The 20,915-nt window shown below is 44.2% G+C and overlaps 1 protein-coding gene and 1 pseudogene across 1 annotated transcript in view; both read right to left on the minus strand.

Annotated features, from left to right (window-relative positions):
• Pomt2 (protein O-mannosyltransferase 2) overlaps positions 1-20,915 on the minus strand; it is a 40,877-nt gene that overhangs the window by 18,032 nt on the left and 1,930 nt on the right. The window contains exons 2-9 of the mRNA XM_021179657.3: positions 15,060-15,144; positions 13,445-13,549; positions 10,935-11,043; positions 8,766-8,874; positions 7,077-7,236; positions 5,723-5,829; positions 4,441-4,523; positions 2,603-2,712 (exon numbers count right to left, since the gene is read on the minus strand). Of these exons, the coding sequence (XP_021035316.1) occupies positions 2,603-2,712; positions 4,441-4,523; positions 5,723-5,829; positions 7,077-7,236; positions 8,766-8,874; positions 10,935-11,043; positions 13,445-13,549; positions 15,060-15,144 (868 nt within the window). The remainder of the gene's footprint in view (positions 1-2,602; positions 2,713-4,440; positions 4,524-5,722; positions 5,830-7,076; positions 7,237-8,765; positions 8,875-10,934; positions 11,044-13,444; positions 13,550-15,059; positions 15,145-20,915) is intronic.
• LOC110307415 (cytochrome c oxidase subunit 6C pseudogene) lies at positions 11,944-13,382 on the minus strand (annotated as a pseudogene).

Here is a 20,915-nt window from a genome sequence, read left to right on the forward strand (position 1 = left end):
AGTGAGGAGGTATCATTATGATCCGCACAGCTGGACACACACACTCCCCAGCAAACGAACACCACTTGAACATCTTTCAGGATCCCCAGCTACCAACCCAGGAAGCCTCATTTCCCAGTGGGACTCAGAAATGGCACGCCTGAATAAGATTTTCTCCATTTTACAGAATTTTGAGGCCCTACCCTTTAAAAACTGCTAAATTTCTTTTTCTTCTTTTGGTATATTGTCAATCAAGTTTTAGCTGTCTTGAGGGAGGACCATTATACGTGTCACCACATAGAAGCAGTAGATTTAACCTATTTAAAAAGTCATCAGGATAATGCCTCAGGGCTGGAGAGTTGGCTCAGAGAGAGAGAGAGAGAGAAACACTACTCTATCGTATCAGGACATTTGGAAAGGAAAGCACCTCCCAGTGCCCGCAGTTACGGCTACCTAGCAGCCTCTGGGATGAGCTTATCTAACCTCTTCCTGGATGAGATTTGAGTTCCAACTCTGCTCTGTGTGGCTCTGTGAAGAGCAGCTTAGCCATATCCTGTGGCTCAGGTGAAGAGCACTGGCCACTCTTCCAGAGGACCCAGGTTCAAATCCCAGCACCCACATGTCGGCCCACGTCTGCCTGTAACTTCAGTTCCAGGGGATCCAACACAGATGTATGTGTAGACAAAACACCAATGTACATAAAATAAGAATAAATCACTAAAAAATATGCTCTGAGTTGGGGAGACAGCTCAGTTGATAAGGTCTTGCTGCACAGACATGAGAATCTGAGTTTGATACCCAACACACATGTCAAAACAAAACAAAAAACTGGTGTTCTGAGAATCCTATTACTGAGACAAGACAGTACCTAGGCTTTGCTGGCTAGGCAGTTTAACTAAACCAGTGAACTCCAGACTCAGTGACAGACACTTTCTCAAAAAACAAGGTGGAGAGTGACTATGGAAAGCACCTGACATTGACATCTGGCCTCCTCATGCACATATACACCTGTGTACCCACGTCTCAATCCCATGCATACTTACAAAAAAACAACCAAACCTACTATTTTTCCTTATATGTGGGTAAACAACTCTAAAATGCTCCATAAATATCTCATGCTAAAATTGTAACCCATAGCCATAACTGACTTATAAAAAAACTATGTATAAACTCATGAATGTTTATAATGTAGTGGTTAATCTAACAGCAAAAACTTAGGCATAAAATAAACATCTATTAAGAGGACTAGTTAACATGATACTGTATACATGGAATAGAGTATCATACACAGGTAAAAATGTTTTGGAGCATTTTTTAAAGCAGCATGCAAAAGTGGCTCATGAATGCTCCCACTCAGCAGCAGGCATTATTGTGAGCATCAGACAAGTCCCACCCTGCTCAATCAGTACCACGGCTCTGGGCTACAGGTGCTACTACTTCCCCCGCAATATTACAAAGAAAGAGGTGAGGTCATTTGTTCAAGATGACACAGCTTATATAGTTTGAGGAGTCAGGATTCCAAGCAGGGCAGCTAACTCCAGTGCTCCCAAGAAGAAAGACAAAAAATATACAATTATGCCAGATATGTAAATAAATATAGAAACAACAGAAATACAGGCATTTTTTTTCCTGTTTTTCTTCTAACTTCAATTAGACACAACACGACTAATTTACTTAAAAAAAAAAAAAGTTGGGAACTAGCACGTATGGGAAATCACTCTGCATAAACTATGGTAATATTTGAGTTATTTGAATGGAATTTGCATTGTTTCTCAAAAAAAAAAAAAACCCAAATGATTAAGGATACATAAAAGCTAAAACATTTTGGCTCACACTTACAAAGTAAGGTCCAGTTTATCTACTGGGATTTGTTCACATATGTCAGGGTCATGTAGGTCCCCTGCACATACAGAGGGAATGGTTTCTGTTCTTATAAAAGTCATTATCAAAATTCTCCCAGGAAAAATACTGTTTATCATAAGTATAGCCCCTTCCCATTCCCATAGAAACGTTTGTTTCCATAGGTGGAGTTTTTATACAGGTCTCCTAGGAACTCAGATACCTAATTATAGTAGAATGTTCCAAAATGTCTGAAAAAATGCAGATCTTCTGAGATTATAAGTAGCTTTGTTTCTTTTTTAAGATACTTTTCTAAACTTTTCGATTTTATTTTATAGACATTAACTGTCTTAAATCATTGCAGAACTGAGACCTAAGCCTGTTGTGGACCTATTCCCTCTTCTCATCACTCTCCAGGCCGGGAGCTGTGCTAGGCACAGGAGAATTCCAGGATCAGGCAAAATGATGGGAGAAGCAAACCCTCACAGTCCCTTAAGAAAAGTTACCCAGAGGCAGGCAGAAATGGCAAGAAAGGATCTGATAAAGGGGGAAGGGCACCAATCTGGGGGGTGGGAGGAATCATGAGACAGACAGAGGGGAACCCTTGGGCTAAAACCTAAAGAAGCTAAAGATAACCAAAAAAAAAGGAAGGGAAGGAACATGGAAATAGTTCAGTCAATAGAAAATGGGTGAACCACAGATGACAAGCAAGAAAGTGAATGACAGGTTCAGTCACAAAGGGCAGTTCAGTGTGGCTGCCACCATACTTCACGTGGTTACCCACCTGCTGCTGGCGAGCACCAATGCCCTCAGGGTAGAGGTGCCTATGAGAGTGCAGGTAGCCAATGGCCATCCGGAGATTCTTCACAGTGATTACAGAGCCATACGCCAGGTCTGGGGAAGGGGAAAAACATCAGATAGATACCAGGCTGACCCTGCCTGGGGGAAGAGGGATGGGGGGCGGGGGGGGGGAGGCTCCCCCGCTGCTGCAAGCCATAATAAGCCTCACAATCCTCTTAGAGACATCATGGGGCCCAGGCCAGCCTAGCCTGGAGTCCTAATTGCCTTCTCACTGCAATGGGAGCAACTCAAGAGGAAGCTCCCCACATTCACATCGTGCCTAACCCCAGCCCCAGCACGAGCACTTTGCTTCAGACTCCACACTACCCTGCACACTGCTCTTGCACAGCTCTCTTCTTCTTCCTCTCTCTTTCTTGCATGCTCCTCTTACCAGCCTCTGTATAGTCAACTGCGTTATGTCTGAAACATCTCCTAAGTTGCCCTGAACAAATTTCCGTCCAATGCTCCCTCTCTAAGGACTAATGCCATATGCTGCCCCTCCATCCAGTGCTTTCTCTTGCCTTCCTGGTTCTCACCACTGTGTTCCTGGCACTGGGACTCAGGAGAGTGAAGGGCATCCTGCTCTCAGGGCCTCGGTGCCATCTCTTTTCCTCCCTTGCCTGTCCCTCTTGGGTATACTCTTGGCTGTCCCTGAACGGTAGGTACTGCCCTAAAATGACTTCTAGTGGATTCACCTATCATCCTAGACATCCTATAATTTATTCCAGCCATTCTAACTCCACAATACACAGCATTCCTAGCTGCCGGCCTGCTCAGAAACTTCCATGCTGTCCAATACCTTAAGTATCTCCCGCCCTCATCATCTGGGTTCCAACTCTCTTCCTAACTTAAGATTCCAGCCTCAGCATATAATCTGGGCCTTGAGTTGACCCTGCCCTTGGCTTTGACCATGCCATCCCTTCTGCCTAACACGGCCTCTCGCTCCTCAATACCTGCTGACCTTTACTTATCGCTGCAGGTCCGACACCAAGGCAAGCCTTTGCATGCGTGTATATGGAATCCCCTTAGACTGCCTTCTAGCACTGACTAATCATGGGCTTTGATCCCCAGTCCTGTATTCCACCCCTCATAGTTACTTTCTTTGAGACAATCTATGAAGCCCTGGCTGTCCTGGAACTCACTATGTAGATCAGGCTGGCCTCAAACTCAGAGCTCTGCCTGCCTCTGCTGGGGTTAAAGGTGTGTGCCTCTTCCCCTGGCTCTGTGTTTCCCTTTTACGTACTTAACCCGTGAATGGATGTCCGTCACGCCAGACTATCCCTGGAAGGTGAACACGTAACTATCCCCTGTGACTGTGTACATAACTGCATATGCATGCATGCATGTATGTATGCATGTATGTATGTATGTATGCATGTATGTATGTATGCATGTATGTATGTATGCATGCATGTATGTATGCATGTATGTATGTATGCATGTATGTATGTATGCATGTATGTATGTATGTATGTATGTATGCATGTATGTATGCATGTATGCATGTATGCACAAAACTATTAGAAAACAGGTGCAGCCTACAACTGCCCCTGGAAGGCCTTGCTCTGTGACCACATTCTCTCTGAATGGCCTTCTTACAGAGCTGGCTTTGAGAGCTACAAAGTTCTTTTGCATACTATAATAATGCTGGGTTTTCTCTCTCCCAGTTTGCTATTTATAGGCAAACAAAACAAACAAACAAACCCAAAAAACCAAAACCCAAGTTTCAGGCTTAGCTTTTCGGGTTCAACTCCCAGGAAAGCCTCATGTCAGCACACTCACGTTCAGGGATAGAAGCATTGTGAAGGCTGTTCCCTGAAAGCCGGGCTTGAAAGGCAGAACTGAAGAAGCCATCACCAGGACCACTGTGCAGAAAGAAGAAGCACAAGAGAGTCAAGAAAGTAAATGCTACCATGTCCAGCCAGGTGGTGGGAGCGCACACCCTTGATCCCATTACTCAGGAGGCAGAGGCAGGAGAATCTCTGTGAGTGCAAGGCCAACCTTATCTACAAAGCCAAGTTCCAAATCAGCCAGGGCTACAGAGAGAAACCCTGTCTCAAAAAACAAACAAATAAAGCTGCCATTTCTCAATAGCCCTTAGTTACTTCAAGAGGAGATTTGAAAATGTGAAGGGCAAGGTGATCTCATGAAACAAACAAGGATGACAGAGTTGGAGAAACTACAATTTAAATTCCACCTTACCAGCTGGGTGACATGGGCAATGCTCCTAGCCTTATTTAACCTTAGTTCTTCTTCTTCTTTTTTTTTTTAAAGATTTATTTATTTATTTTTATGTAGATGAACACACTGCAGCTGTCTTCAGACACACCAGAAGAGGGCATCGGATCCCATTACAGATGGTTGTAAGCCACCATGTGGTTGTTGGGAATTGAACTCTAAACCTCTGGAAGAGCAGTCTTAACTGCTGAGTCATCTCTCCAGCCCCGTAGTTCTCCATTTATAAATAGGCGATATTTAAAAAGCCGAAAGAAAAAGAACTCACTAATAATGATAGCTAATTGAGACTGTGCATAATGCTAAACCCAGTTCTTTTTTTTTTTTTTTTTTTTTTCGGTTTGGTTTTTCGAGACAGGGTTTCTCTATGTAGCCCTGGCTGACCTGGAACTTACTTTGTAGACCAGGCTGGCCTTGAACTCAGAAATCCCCCTGCCTCTGCCTCCTTAGTGCTGGGATTAAAGGCGTGCACCACCACTCCCGGCTAAACCCAGTTCTTAGCAACTAGTAGCTACTTATTAAATGAGTTGTTACTGTTGGTGTCCTGGTTATCAACACACCACTGCAGCCCTGGTATCCATCCTCGCTAAAGTGAAAGGCCTCCCTTCGATTAGAGTAGAACACTTAGGCTATTAGGGAATCCTCTGCCTCCTTTAACTCTGGCTTTGGGTGCTGGGCTTTCTGAGCCTTAGGGCATGCAGAAGAGAAAGCACAGGAGGAGCAGGAAAAGGTTCCCACCTTCATCCTAACCTCAGGCCTGGGAAATCACACAGCCCCCATAGGTGTCAGAGAAAGCCCTGAAGCAAGAAGGGAAAGGCTCTGGCTGTACCTTTTATTCAGCACCATGACATGAACAGCAAAAATGGTCACATAGAGCACCAAAGGCAGCACTATGAGGCACAGGATGCGAGCAGTTAGGTGCTTCCCCACAGTCACCTGCAACAGAACCATCACAGGGGTGTGCACACGAATCTTCTTTATACTCAGCATGAGTCACATTGGAAAGAATAGTAAGTGGAAACCCTAAGCCTTTCTTTCTATACTACCCTCCACCCCCCCACACACACCTACTCCTGCACACACACAAGCACATGCGCACACACATGCACACATACACTTCAAGGAGATAATACGAGCCAGTTCCCTGTTGTCCTTCCAGGCACTGAGCCCGTGACCACTGACAAGGTAAGGCTATTGTTGAACAGTGGCTTCCAGCTCACTGAACTTTCCCTAAAGTTCGCCAAGGCTCCCTGTACTGACTATGCCAACCCCTTATCACACGGCAATGGCCTTAACCTCACAAGGCTCCCTGGAGCACCTGAGCGGGGCTCTATTCAAAGTAGGATTGTAATAGGTCCTCTCCTCTTCTCTCCTCCCTCCTACAACCCCCTCCATGGGTTCCAAAGGGCAGAGATCATGTTGTTGTCACCCATACATTCCCAGCGCTCTGCATTTAGTAAATGGTCTCTATGTCTTTTCTGAAGGAATAAACATGTTGACATGTTAGAAATTTGGTAGTTGAGCCCTGGAGCTTGCCTAACCCAAGTTTGAGTCATAGATTTCCCTCTTACTACCTGTAATACCTGTAGGACCTTGGGAAAGTTCTCTCTCAGGGTTTCAAATTCCTCATTTGTCTAATCAGTGAAGGTAATGAACACCCACCCATAAGATTTCAATGATAAGATAAAAAGGCAAACCATTTTATACAGTGTCTGGCACTAAATCAACTCCTGATTACTAATATAATAATTTTAAAAATCCTAACAGTGTTTAACTGGCTTCCAAATACAGAAACCCTTGGTCAGAAGAAAAAATTATAAATTCAGAAGTTCAGAATCATCCCAGTCATTTGTCCTCATTGGCCTTGGCCTGAGTCCAGCTCGACAGCCTCTTCTGGCTGGCTGGGAAACTTAAAAGAAATGGTGGGGGGTGGGGAGGACGACAAAAGAGAATGGCAGGTTGTTACTCCACTGCTCCCTTTATACCACTCCAGCCCCACTCCAGCCCCACTCCCTGATAACCTGCTGTCTACAGAGGAAAGCTGTGTCTGTCCGGTCTGTCCATGGCCCAGACACAGAGCACAGGACACAGCCACTCCCTCTACCTAAGACAGAAGCTGAGAAAGGCTAATGGTAAGCAGCACTGTGGAACAAAGACATTTCCACGAGCGCTTGAGTTCTCACCAGTGAAAGGCTGAGGTCTCCAAACAGGTGCCAGAGGTCTGAAATAGTGTTCAACCCCACTTGCACGATGATAAAGAGGCCAACAAATTTGACCCCTAAAGCACCAGCGAGACTAATGCCAGTCAGGCTGAGCCAGAACCACCAGGGGGCAGAGAAAGGCCTAGAAACCAATAAGACAAAGTTTAGTTTGGCGACTAGAAACAAACTGGAAATCAAGAGCACCATCTAGACAGGCTATGCTGCACCTAAGCCTAGGGGTTCTTAACGCCAGGGGACTGTGGCAAGGCTTCAAGGAGGTTGTGCTCCATCAAGGCCCTCAAACTACAGGCAAGTCACTGTGAGAGAAAGTAGCATGTTCTGTGGAGGAGGCTCCATGCTACTCCTGGCTAAGCATAGGCCCTTCTATGTAGAGACTTATTCTTTACTAGCAACAAGTCCGGAAGACACAAGAGGAAAACCCAGAAAAGTTCTCTGGACTCGATTCAGACTTATCCTTTGTGCCACCTCTGGGCCTGCCAAAGAGCATTTGTTGAATGTTCATTACATATTAGGCACTACTCCAAGAATTATACCCCTATTCTCATCACACCCCCGTAAGCCAGAGCTCATTATCCTCTTTTTATACATAAGGAAATAGAAGCACAAAGAGTCTAAGCAATGTAGCTTGCATGAGATGACGCACGCACAGTTCAAGGCAGGCAATCAGCTACAACGTTGATGTTCCTTATCAGCCTGCTGTACTGACAGCTGATTTCCTGACCATCTGCCACTTCCCTTGCCAGAATGAATACTTCTTAAAGCCAGCACCTTAGTTCTTCTGCCCTTCTCTCCTGGCATGGTACCTGGCGTATAGTATGTATTCATAAAATAGGAGATGGGTCTGGAGATACAGCTCATTGATGGAGGCTTGCCAAACATATGAGGCCCTGGGCTCAATCCCTGATACTACTTTTTAAAAAAGGAGATAGAACTGAAGTGGAAGAAACATAAGATAACACTAAACCAGAGTAGGCTGGTAGTCACTGGCTGGGGTCAAAACACATTACTTCCTGGGACAGCCTACCAGCTCTTTTGAATTTTGAAAATATGGAATGACCTACTCTACTCCCTCAAAGGCAGGAGAAGGATCCAGAAAAATAGAAGGGTTCTGGAAGTAGACCAAAATCCAGATCAGTTTTAAAGCTGGGCCTGGGAGGGTCCTCTTGGCCGGTACGGAGAATTCGCCATGTCAGCATGGACGGCAGCCTTGAGGCAGGGAGACAAGTAGGTCTGAGGCAGTATCTACACCGGATGGAGAGAGCGCAGGATGAGGTGTCCCTGAGCTCCTTGGAACAGCACTGTCGATAAGGGGCAGCTGATAAGGCACTGTGAGGAGGCAGCATCAGGGCTCCTCCGTAATACCCATAAGCTCCTTGTATACCAACTGACTTGAACAGTAAAACACCTCTTAACAATTGACAACTTCTCAGTCTTGTGAAAACCAAAACTAAAAGCATACATTAGAGAAAACATTTTAAAATTTATTTTTCATTATCTAAAAAACAAACAAATGAAAAGCATGCTCCTCTTAAACTCAGGTTGAATCAAAATCCTTTAAGTACCCCCTTGGCCCTGCCACAATCAAACTTCTGGGGCTGCCATGGCTTCTGACCCCCACCCCCCCACCCCAACCGAGATAGTATTGCTGACCTGTTAGCACAGGAGTTGTACTTGACCATGCTCAGCATGGCCGCCATGATGAAGAACATCAGGATGGGGTCAAGGAGGATGTACTGGGACAGAGTGAGGCATCCTGTGTCTGAAAAACAGGAGCTGGCTGGTCAAAATGTAGAGTCATGAAAGAGATCTCTGAAAATAAAAACACTCTTAACAGCAGGAAACAATCTAGCAGTCTTGAGTCATTGATCACCACTAGACTAACAGCAAGGGGAAGGACTCAGCTTGGGGCACACTATCATTATTCTGTGTATTATCATTAGCCCAACAGTAAGAAGTATACCTATGCTAACTATAGGTCCTCAGTCCCAAAGAAGCCCTTTCATTCACCCAGAGCAGCCTTGAGGCCACTTCCTCATTTCTACCATCAAAAAGGATCCACAAGATGATACAGTTGCAAACTACAAATGTATAGGAAAGTCCTATAAGACATCTTGATTGGAATTTGGTGCCTACATAGGTACCAGACCGATTTTTTAAAAAAGCTTAAGTTGTCATATTCCTGCTTCAACCCTCCACAGTCTTCTCATCTCACTCAGACTAAAAGTTTCTCAAGACAGCTGCCAAATCCTGGCCTCCATATATATCCAAACCCAAATCCAACCTTCTGTACTCACTGTGCCCTCGCTGCGCCAGCCTCTGCTGTTCCTCAAGTCTATTAAACACCATTCCAGGATTACTAACTACACAGGCTGCCCTCCCTACCTGAATATTCTTCCCTCGGAACTCTGCTAGACTCTACCTTCCCAGGGAGTTCTTCACTACTTACCCAATCTAAAATATAACTGATCCCCATTAATCTACCCAGACTCTGCTGTATGTCTAACCCAGCATCAACTGCTAAAGATGCTCTATTACAAAGCCAGTGAGACGATGGGTCAGCAAGATGGGGTGCTTGCTACCATACCTGATGACCTGAGTGTGGTTCCCAGGACCCACATAGTGAAAGGGAAGAATAAGTTCCCATAAGTTGTCCTCTGAGTCCCATAGAAGTGCCATGGCAAGTGTGCATGTGTCTCCCTCCATTATACACAAAGTAAAGAATTTAAATGCTAAGGAGAGTATCATGTTTTATTGTAGACTTAATAATGTAATGGCTTATTGGTCTGCCCTTCTATAGGTATATTCCAGGAGAACAGCATATCATCAGGGTATTTTCTGGGGCCTCGAAAGGTGGCCTAGTGTAGGGTAGGTACCTAGGAAACAGGTATTGGATGAAAATGAAGAAATGACCGATTGTGAGTAACTGAAGAGAAAAAATTAGATACAGGAGAAAGCTACTTGTTCACTATAGGGAACCCTATAACCTTGCCATCTATCCATCAACATTAGGCAGCTTCTCTGTCTGACAAGTCTCTAAAATACCCACCTAAATTGGTCTGGACTTCTTTACATGTGAAGCATCACAAGGTCATGAATTCACTCTCATGAATGCAGATAGCAAGACAACTAACTTCTACAGTTAGCCCTTGTTTATCCACATGAGGATCTAGATAAAATACCTAAGTCCCATTGCTATTTCCTGCTTCACAGCTACTTCTGGGCATCTGCCTTTTTTCATCAGTTTTAATAAATTTAGGAAATGCAAACTAATTGCAACATTAACCTAAGAGAAGCAAAATTAACCCATGAATTTCAGATACTTACAAAAGTGTAAATATAAATAACCTAAAGAGAACCTATGTTTAGGAATACCAGTGCCCACAGAAAGAATAAAAGGGACTGGGGAGATGCTCATTGCAAAAACACTTGTCTTGCAAACATGCATACTGCATGTCAGATACCCAGAGCCCACATAGAAGCTGAGCAGGCATGGCAACCACATGTAATCCCAGCACACAGGAGGTGGAGACAGAAGACACTCAGGGAAAGGTGGTTAATAAGACTCACTAGAGTTGGTGAGCTCTAAAGTAGAGAGCAACTGAGGAAGACAACTGTCAACTTCATGCTACACACACACACACACACACACACACACACACACACACCTCACCTAAGTGTTACTAGTCATAATATGTTTTACCTAATCCTAAAGTTAACTGAGAACTGGATGCACAGACGTGACACTTGACTGTACTGATTTCCAGTCACCCACATGGTGTGACAGTCCATTTCCAAAACATATGGCATAAGATAACTTACCAAAGGTGAGAAGGGCGGCGGTGAGCAGTGCTGCTGGGAAGGACTTGGACAGATCCAGTACGGTGAGGTAGGCAAAGGGGATCAGCCAGGAACCCAGGAAAGCACAGAACTATTTATAGGAGGAAGAGAAGCTGTCAAATGACCGGCTCACCTGGTATGTTAGTGTCTAAGATAGAGGGCCCAGTCAAAAGCATGGTCTAGGTGATTTGAAGACACCTTGGAGTAGGCAAGGGTAGTGTCAGAGTAGAGAATTACATGACAGTTGGTATGCCCCCTCAGAATGGGCATGAAATCAATGACATTTACAGGAAGAATCGGGCTACCCATCACTGCCAGCTGCCTCCTATCTCAACACCCCCATCAGTGCAATGGGAAAAGCTGGCGCTCCTACCTCACAGGCTCAGGCTGAGGAGTAAACGGGTTCAAGGCTTACTAACGCAGAAAATGCCTGACCAACACTAGTGTCTAGCATAAAGCCATGGGTGTAAGCTAAGGCAGACCTCTTTGAGGCATCTTAATATTTTTGAGATTTCTGTTATTCTTGTAATATTTCCCCTGATTCTTTACTTTGGGGATACCAGAAACCACATGCAGCTGACATGATCCTTTGTCCCCTTATCACTCTGAGCTCCAGACCTAATGTCTAGAATGATTTAAGAACCCTGAAGCCTGGTGTCCTGGATACAGCCCAATCTCCAGTGGGTACTCCCTTGCTTAACCCATAATGTCAAAATACAATTGGATAACACTGCAGTTCCCCCCAGCTTCCCCCCTCCCCCACTCTGTGTTCTCATCCTTTAAAAAGGTTGTACAATCTCCATTCGGGGATGCAGTTCAGATCGTGAACTAGCTACCTCCCTGAACGCTGAGAAAATAAAGCTTTTAATTTGAAGCTTCCATATCTGAAATGAGTTTTCTTGGCTTCTACCCCAAACCCAACAATAGTTCAGGAACATAGGTCAACAGTGAACTTCTATGGAGCAATCAGAGAATTCTTTGCATTCTGAAATCACTTCACACTCTGAAAGACACCAGCCTTCCTCATCTCTTCAAAATCTCTCATGGAATCATAATTTCTATAGAAGCCGGGCGTGGTGGCACATGCCTTTAATCCCAGCACTTGGGAGTTAGAGGCAGGCGAATTTCTGAGCTCGAGGCCAGCCTGGTCCACAGAGTGAGTTCCAGGACAGCCAGGGCTACATAGAGAAACCCTGCCCCCCCACCCAAAAAAAAAAAAAAAAAAAAAAAGAAAAAAAAAATTCTATAGAAATCTACATATGCCTGCTTTCTTGGTTCAGCCATGCCAAACTTACAGAAAGTGACAACTCCCAGGGCCACAGTTAAAGTGCCAACAAAATGAACCTACAGATACTTGACCAGAAGACCACGCATCTGAAGTTTTGGCAAAGCACTGGAACTCAGGGTAGTGAATATCTTCCACACCAATGTCCTTCCTGGTTCCCCCAGGATGTATTTTGATTTGGGCAAGATGACTGGTTAACACTGGTTATCCACAGCTGGGGGATTTGGGAATTTTGTTTGTTTGTTTTCTTTTAATTAACTTCGTCTGCCCATCAGTAGTAAACAGACAAGCCCAGGGTAAGGAGAAATTCTTCCTTTTGGGCCATCATTTTTGTAAAGTTCATGTGCCCTAGAGTGAAGAGAACAGATCCAACTGCTTGTCCTTTTCAATTTCTACAAGTCCATGGTGAAATTATATACACTCTGTGGTGTTCAACAGTCATTAGGAAGAAAGAATCTGGGTGTGGTGGCACAAACCTTTAATCCCAGCACGTGAGAGACAGAGATAGGCAGATCTCTGAGTTTGAGGCCAGTCTGCTCTACATAGTGAGTTTCAGGACAGCTTGAATTACATTGCGAGACCCTTTATCCAAATAAATAAATAAATAAATAAATAAATAAATAAATAAATAAAATAAAAAATCCCTTGAGAGTATGGACTGAGGGGCAGGGGCAGGACACCCGTTTAATACGGCAGGAAGGACTGTACAGATCATCCCATGATTAGCACAGAGACTAATCTGACTTGTGAAAGCAAAGTGCTCTGACACGCCAGGCTGGAGGCCAGCTTTCACAGGCCTCATTAGGTTGTTCCCAGGGAGTTGAGTGCTTAGGTTCTGCCATGTTCCATTAAACTAATGCTTGGAATCAGGGCACAGAGGGACTGGAACAGGCACGCAGTCTCCCTGAGAGTGAGAGTCTACACGCCGGACCTCCAATGTAACGGAGGAAATAGGAATCTGGAGACAGTGTGGGGACGGCACAGCTGAAGGGAAAGCTGGCAGAAGTGTGCGAAGGTTACTGTGTGCACGGCTCCATGCTATCTGTGGCCTCCCTTTCTTTCCTTCCTTCCCAACTCTTCCAGATTTCTATTTAAGGGAGTGGGTTCAATCACTGTCTGTCCTCACTTCCCTGAAGTCCCTCCATCTCCACTCTGAGTGGGTGTGGCCCTGGGGATTAGTCAGTGTGTATAAAGCAGGAAGCCTTACTCCTCTCATTCCCATGTAGCTGTGGTGCTCGTATCTGTCCCCAGGCTTCTGGAACAGAAAGGTACCATCATATCCGCTCAGGTAGCCAGCAAGACCGATCAGCATCTGAGGAGAGAGGAGTGAAGGAAAGATGAAGTGTTTAGATCAAAAGACTCCTCTGTCCCTGTGCTCTGTATGCACAGCCTTCAGTTCCCTTGACAACTGGCCACATAAGTACCAATGTGACATGTCCTGCAGCTGCCGCCCAGTAAAGGATCTTTTGTCTAAAGAGCTTGAAACAAACCCTTTCTTGTGCCACAGCTAAATCTTGGGACTAGTGTAGACTGAACATTTAGGGAGGAAAACATACTCCATAGTTTCGAAGGGTCAGATCAGTGAGGAGCTCTCATAGGCCTTTCTCTCTCTCTCTCTCTCTCTCTCTCTCTCTCTCTCTCTCTCTCTCTCTCTCTTCCTCTCCCCCCCCCCTTCTCTTTTGTTATGAAATGAAACATGATAGCTTTCTCAGGAAAGGGACTGGGCAGATTGACTCCTGGAGACTGGCCTTCTACTAAAAGGAAATGAGGCTCCTAATCACAAAGAAGGGGGGGGGACGAGGGGGGCAGGGAGTGGCCAAAGAGCTACACAGGAGGAGTAAGGGACTGAAATGAAAGCAGAAAGATAATGCAGAAACAGGCACTTCTCCAGAGAGGAAGAAGTGGGGGGAGGGGAGGGGAGGGGAGGGGAGGGGAGGGGAGGGGAGGGACCAGTGCTCCCTTTGGCAGCCTAGAGTTTCAATAGTAACTGTTTTACCCAGCCGCTCAGAGCTTCACAGATCCAGACACAATTGCTTGTTTCTGTCCTTAATATGCAGACAGGAAGAAGCGTGGTTTTTCTGCCCTTTCCTAGGCTTAGAACCTATACCTCCTCCCATAGCAATTTTGTCCCCTGTCCCTACCCTAGGTGCTCACCCTTCCTTGGGCCAACTCTCCTCAATTCCCAGTAGCCTTCCATTCCCCTAGCCTTGACCCCAAGGTCTGAGTCTTTAGTTAGGAAGAAAGGCTTTTGTGAATCCATTTGTCTTCTCAGGAGAAGTTGTTAAAATATTAAAATAAATTACATGGTAGAATTTCTAACTATAAAATGTTAGAAGAACAGGTCAATATGTATGTTGGAAAAATTTAATTTTTATAGTTTAAGTTTCTCTAAGGCATATTTCCTTATGTAGTATATTATACTGTTTTCTTTTATAAATTTGAGAAAAAGTTGCATAACATAATGATCTTAAAAGTGGTTTTAAATATATCTGCAAGACTGTATGATCATCACTACTATGTCATTCTAGAACACTGCATCACCCTGAGAAGAAAACTCCTGTATCAGAACATCACTCTTCTACATGGGTGAATAACACACTGCTATAAGAACTGACCGCATTTGTGCCTCCATCCATCAGTTGATGGATGCTCTTCTCCACTTCTGAGCCCAGAGAACCCCTAAAAACACCAAAGATGTTCTATCTGAGTAGAAATCTGAGGAAATTCTTAAGTCTAAAAATGAAGTCCGAACCTAACACTTGGCTCCAGTTCTTAGAAGCCGTTTGCCCACATAAGAGATTGTCAATTACCACACTGCTTACCTTTCCCAGTGGTGGATGCACATCAAAGAAAAAGGTGCGGTTAATATAGTAACTTCCCATTTTTCCAAAGTGAGTCTCATCCCAACTAAAGGAAAAACATAAAGTTTTAATAAATCATAGTTAAAGTTACAATTAAAACCAAAGGCCATGAGTTTCAAGCATGTAATATTCAAGTTGGCTTAAAAATAAAAGCTTACTCACTGATAAGTGGTTATTAGCCCAGAAACTTAGAATACCCAAGACATAAGTTACAATTTGCAAAACACATGAAACTCAAGAAGAACGAAGACCAAAGTGTGGACACTTTGCCCCTTCTTAGAATTGGGAACAAAACACCAATGGAAGGAGTAACAGAGACAAAGTTTGGAGCTGAGACGAAAGGATAAACCATCTAGAGACGGCCATACCCGGGGATCCATCCCATAATCAGCCTCCAAATGTGACACCATTGCATACACTAGCAAGATTTTGCAGAAAGGACCCTGATATAGCTGTCTCTTGTGAGGCTATGCCGGGGCCTGGCAAACATAGAAGTGGATGCTCACAGTCAGCTATTGGATGGATCACAGGGCCTCCAATGGAGGAGCTAGAGAAAGTACCCAAGGAGCTAAAGGGATCTGCAAACCTATAGGTAGAACAACAATATGAACTAACCAGTACCCCCCGGAGCTCATGTCTTTAGCTGCATATGTATCAGAAGATGACCTAGTCGGCCATCAGTGGAAAGAGAGGCCCATTGGTCATGCAAACTTTATCTGCCTCAGTACAGGGGAACGCCAGGGCCAAGAAGTGGGAGTAGGTGGTTGGGGGAGTGGAAGGGGGGAGGGTATGGGGGACTTTTGGGATAGCATTGGAAATGTAAATGAAGAAAATACCTAATAATAAATAAATAAATAAATAAATAAATAAATAAATAAATAAAAGCTTTTGACACAGTGGTTTGAGAAAAAGCTCTGAGCTGGCTATCAGCCTAGATTTCAATAAAGGAAAAAGTTAACAAATATTTACCCACTAGTTACCACATATAAAGTTAAATATATTCTTCTTTTGTGTCTTGAGTTCCTATAAATTTATCTGAAAGTAGCTGTGTTTTCCTGTAACATGAAAAGGTTTTGTACAGCAATTTCTTCCCAGTCTGGTAAAGTACTCTGAGACCGTCTGTTCTTAGAATGCACAATGCTATACTGCCAGGCTATTGGTTAGAGCCTTTAGTGAAAGATTATTACAGAAGAGTCAGGGGTTGCCCATCAACCTGCTGACTCTGATCTGACTGACCCGTTATGATGACCAGCTATCTACAAAAGCCAAATTTCCTCACGAAGAGCATTACTAAACCCTATGCCTATCCTATGTTATTTTGCAAGTACATATGTGAATTGTATTTAACTTTCTGACCCAATGTGAAGTCTTGTTCTGCCATGTGGCCTCCCTTCCCCCAGCCTGGAACTTGCTTGCTCAAAGGTGGAGCTACGTGCTCATTCGTCCTGTCACGCCTACCTACTGCTGGAACCTGCCTTTGCTGCCTGGAGGCACACACGTGTTCGTCCTGCTACTGGACCCTGAGTTACTTGGCGGGATATTGGGTTCCCTCCCCCTTCCTTTATAACTGAGTGTCTGGAATTAGTAAAATTGAGCTTTGATCAGGATTTGTCTTAGCTCCATTCTTTTCTTCCGCCCCGTCTAGATTCCTCTCTTTTCAGCCTGAACTGCCATTCTCAGTTGAACCGTTCGTGTTGTGGACTGCGGGCAGGCCGCAACACTGCCATACAGCCACATCAGCTTTTTCATGCACAGAGGGTTTACAAAGCAGCCACAGCATGGCAAAGCTGGCCTATTTAATATTTTCTTTCTATAGCTCAAAGGAGGGGTTGCTTTCCAGTGACCATGCCCCAAGTCAGCCTCCAGAACAGGCATCACTTCCGTATCAGTAGTCATGCTTTCCCAAAGAACGTTCAGGTCTTATTTATTATTTTAAATTCACTGGATCCAGTAGATGGGCAGGAGACTAAAGCTACAACATTAGCCAAGGACACAATGAACTACCAACAGTAACATGGTGATGTTAAAGAGAGAATTCAGAGTAGAGTAAGCAAAAGAAACCAAAGAAAGGAGAGCTGTCCGCAGCTCCATCAGCTACTAATGTTGTGACATGAAACAACAGTGCTCTTCATGCCCCTCCCAGGAGGTATTAGGGTTCAACTCAGATAACATACAGAGAGGACTTAGAAATTCTATCACACATATGGACAATGAACTTTCCCAATATTTTCTGTTAGCCTTGAAGTCTTTTTACTTCAAACATTTCTCAAATAAAATCAATAGTAGCATACACATTTCTTCTTGGATTTTACTACTTGTGTCAGAAAAGGCAGTTCTCCATGGCTCTCTCAGGCTCTTACAGCCTGGAGAGTATGTCAAGAATGCGAGGGCCTGGCTCATCTGTACTCAGGCCTTTCTGTGCCATGCCTAATAAATTCCACTGTCATTGATTTAGGACTTTCTCTTCTACTAGCACCCATAAAACAACAGCAAGTTAAATTCTTAGTTTACAAACAAGCTAAAACATATCTAAGACCTGTCAAGGAGGGGCCCAACATAGGCTGATGACGTGCCTAGCTTTCTGAACAAAAAGGGATAGGGCTGAGTCAGATACAAATACAAGAGAAGACATCCTGAAATCTGGTGGTGAATGTTCTTACCCAAATGAAGCAGTGGGCAGCAGGAGTAGAAACTGTTCCTCTGTTCTACTTATTAAAGAAGCTTGAGGACCTGAATGTGGATCCCCAGCAACCATGTAAAAAGCAGGTATGGCAGACTGCCCTTTATCACAGCATTGAGTATGCAGGGACAAGATCCCAGGAGCCCAATGGCCTGCCAGCTCCGAATTCAGAGAGAGCTCATCTCTCAAAAAATGAATGGAGACAGACTAAGGAAGATATTCAATATCAACCTCTATATGTGTGCGCGCGCGCGCACACACACACACACACACAAGTGAACAGGCAAACACATACCCATTAAGCACTGCTAGAATACTAAGCTAGTCACTAGGATAGCAGTGCCACCTGCTGAACACAGATACTAAATACACTCTTAAAAGGCCAGTTATTAGCTTCTGTTGTAAGAGTGCATTACCCTACAAACCCCTCAGAGTTCCTCCCATTTCCTCTTTAGAATAGATTATCTTGGAGTTTGGAACAAAAGGCCCAGGAGGCTTCTCTGTTCTACATAAAGCAGCAGGTGTCCCTTTGGGAAAAACTATTACCTAGTCCACTCCCTGAGACACAGTTACCAGGTCAGCGGAGCCCATGATGCAGACCTTCCTTACAATGCCAGTACCTAGTCCTCTGGGGGTTAAGATGCTATCCACTGGGTAGCAGAAGCCGCCTTGACCTAGAGACAACTGTGCTGGATAGTTCTGTTGTTGTTGCCATTGTTTTATTTAATGTGTATTGGTGTTTGTCTTGTATATATGATTGTGTGAGGGTATGGGATGCCCTGTTACAGACACTTGTGGTTGCTGGGAATTGAACCCAGGTCCTTTGGAAGTGCAGTCAATGCTCTTAACCACTGAGCCATCTTTCTAGCCCTATGTTGGACAGTTTTATGTCAACTTGACACAAACTAAAGCCCACTAAGAACCTCAGTTAGGAAAATGACTCCAGATGATCAGGCTGTAGGCAATTCTGTAGCACATTTCTTAATTAGTGATTAATGTGGGAGGGTCCAACCCATTGTGGGTGGTGCCATCCCTGAGCTAGTGGCCTTAGGTTCTATAAGAAAACAGAGTGAGCAAGCCATGATGAGGAAGTCAGTAAGCAGCACCCTCCATGACCTCTGCATCAGCTCCTGCCTCCAGGTTCCTGCCCTGTTTGAGTTCCTGTCCTGACTTCCTTTGATAATGAACAGTGATATGGAAGTATAAGCCAAATAAACTCCTTCCACCCGGAGTTGGTTATGGTGTTTCATCTCAGCAATAGCAAACCTAAGTAAGTAAGATAACTCTGGCTGGCTGGCTGCAATCAGAGTTGAAGGGTCTGACAAACCAATTGAAAGACTATGTACTGAGAAACTCAAGATGCTCTCAGCGAAGTGGAAACTGTCTGCCCACTGATGGAGTAGTCTGGATTACTCATGCAGATACCCATCACAAAGGATGTACTCTGATATGACTAGTTAGAAGTTCCTAATCAAGCCTACACTATCCAGCTGCTTATATTGCTCCAGTGGAGAAACAAATGTGGTGGCATGAACTGACTGAGCATAAATTTTAAAGGACCATGGGTCTCTGAAGCAGAAGCCACCATGGTATACCAGAACTCCTGCCAAAAGCTGGCTACTTGCTTTGCATAGGGCATTGACTCCCTGCTCTTAAGACACAGTGCATCAGGACTCTGTTCCCAGCTGAGGTTCTCACTAGTACTTCACTGCTGCTGTTGCCTTGTCGGGTTACAGAAAGGCTAAGGCTCTAGTTCCATGACTTTGGAGAAACCACTGTGATCTTTAAAATTAATGTCCTCTTATTAGCTTTCCAAACCATCTAAGTCTGACAGTGGTACACCTTTTTGTCATAATGGTCATGAAACAATGAGCCAACAGTCAAGGTAATAAACAGATAACCCATGTTCCCATCATCAATACACAACTGATATTGTCAAGCATTGAACTTTTCCTCAGAAACCAACTAACAAGGTTTCTGACTGTCCTTCCATCACCTTCTCCTGGCCTACACACTTTTAAAAAGCAATCCTGTCCTAATGTAGTCATCCCCAGAAAAAGTCATCTCCTCATGACTACCAACTGGGTAATGATCAGGAAAAGGGAGAGGAGCTATACCAAGTTACTCAGACAAACTTGGGTTTCCATGACCATGGTATGTCTTTCTTCTTAGTGACACTCTAGATCACAGAGAAGGGCAAGGGAAGATGACAATACTCATATTTAATTCTAGATTCATCTCCTATATTGTCTTACTAGAGTCAAATGGCCTAGAGTTTGATAAACACAATACTTGGCTAAGTACAAGTCTCACACAATGCCACCCGTGTCAGAAGACATAAAAGGTCTCTGAGTTTCCTAACAATGCCCATGGTAAAAAGGTCTGGATAGAAATAGTGTACAACAGGAGAAAAGGCAAACAGAAACTGGTGTGGCACACACTACTTTCATGGGCAGAGTTGTAGGAATGAAACAACCATGAAGAAGAAAGACATTAGAGCACTAGAGATACAATGCAGTGAAATGGAAACATTAATTCTCTCTTTCTCCTCTAAGTCTAACCCCAAAGCCAGATAAGATTCAGATGGGCCACCTAAGACAAGTGGCAGCTGATGATGGTAACAACCTGTGGCTGCAAACAGAACTCATGAACATCGACATGGACAGTCTTGAGCTACTCTGATGTAGCTGATGACATCAGCACCAACTCTCAAAAACACAGCTCACTGGTACACTTGCTAATGCACTGATGGTACAACTTTCTCTCATTCTATACACTCTATAGAATGTATCATATATGCATCTCTAAAGTACTAGGGACCTGAGCTATGCCCATACAGTCATGGAGGCTCAACCACTCAATAATACTGCCTATGAGGCTTAACCAAATCAATGCAGTGGTGGTCTACATCAGAGTAAGTGATGATCCACATAAAACTGAACTGAATGACCTGCATCTCTTCAGCTAATGTGTTAGTATTTAAGGAATGGGCCACAGAATATTTCTCCATTAGACATGGGATGTGCATTGTAATTACCGCCAATGATACCAAAGATCAGAATCAATCTAAACTGCTTTGCACAGGTCATTAACTGGTAGACTGTTCTTAGACTATATTCATACTGCTGGCCCCTCAT

This window comes from Mus caroli, unplaced genomic scaffold (genome assembly GCF_978045245.1).
Source record: "Mus caroli unplaced genomic scaffold, Mus_caroli_1 scaffold_14, whole genome shotgun sequence".
Classification (NCBI taxonomy): domain Eukaryota; kingdom Metazoa; phylum Chordata; class Mammalia; order Rodentia; family Muridae; genus Mus; species Mus caroli.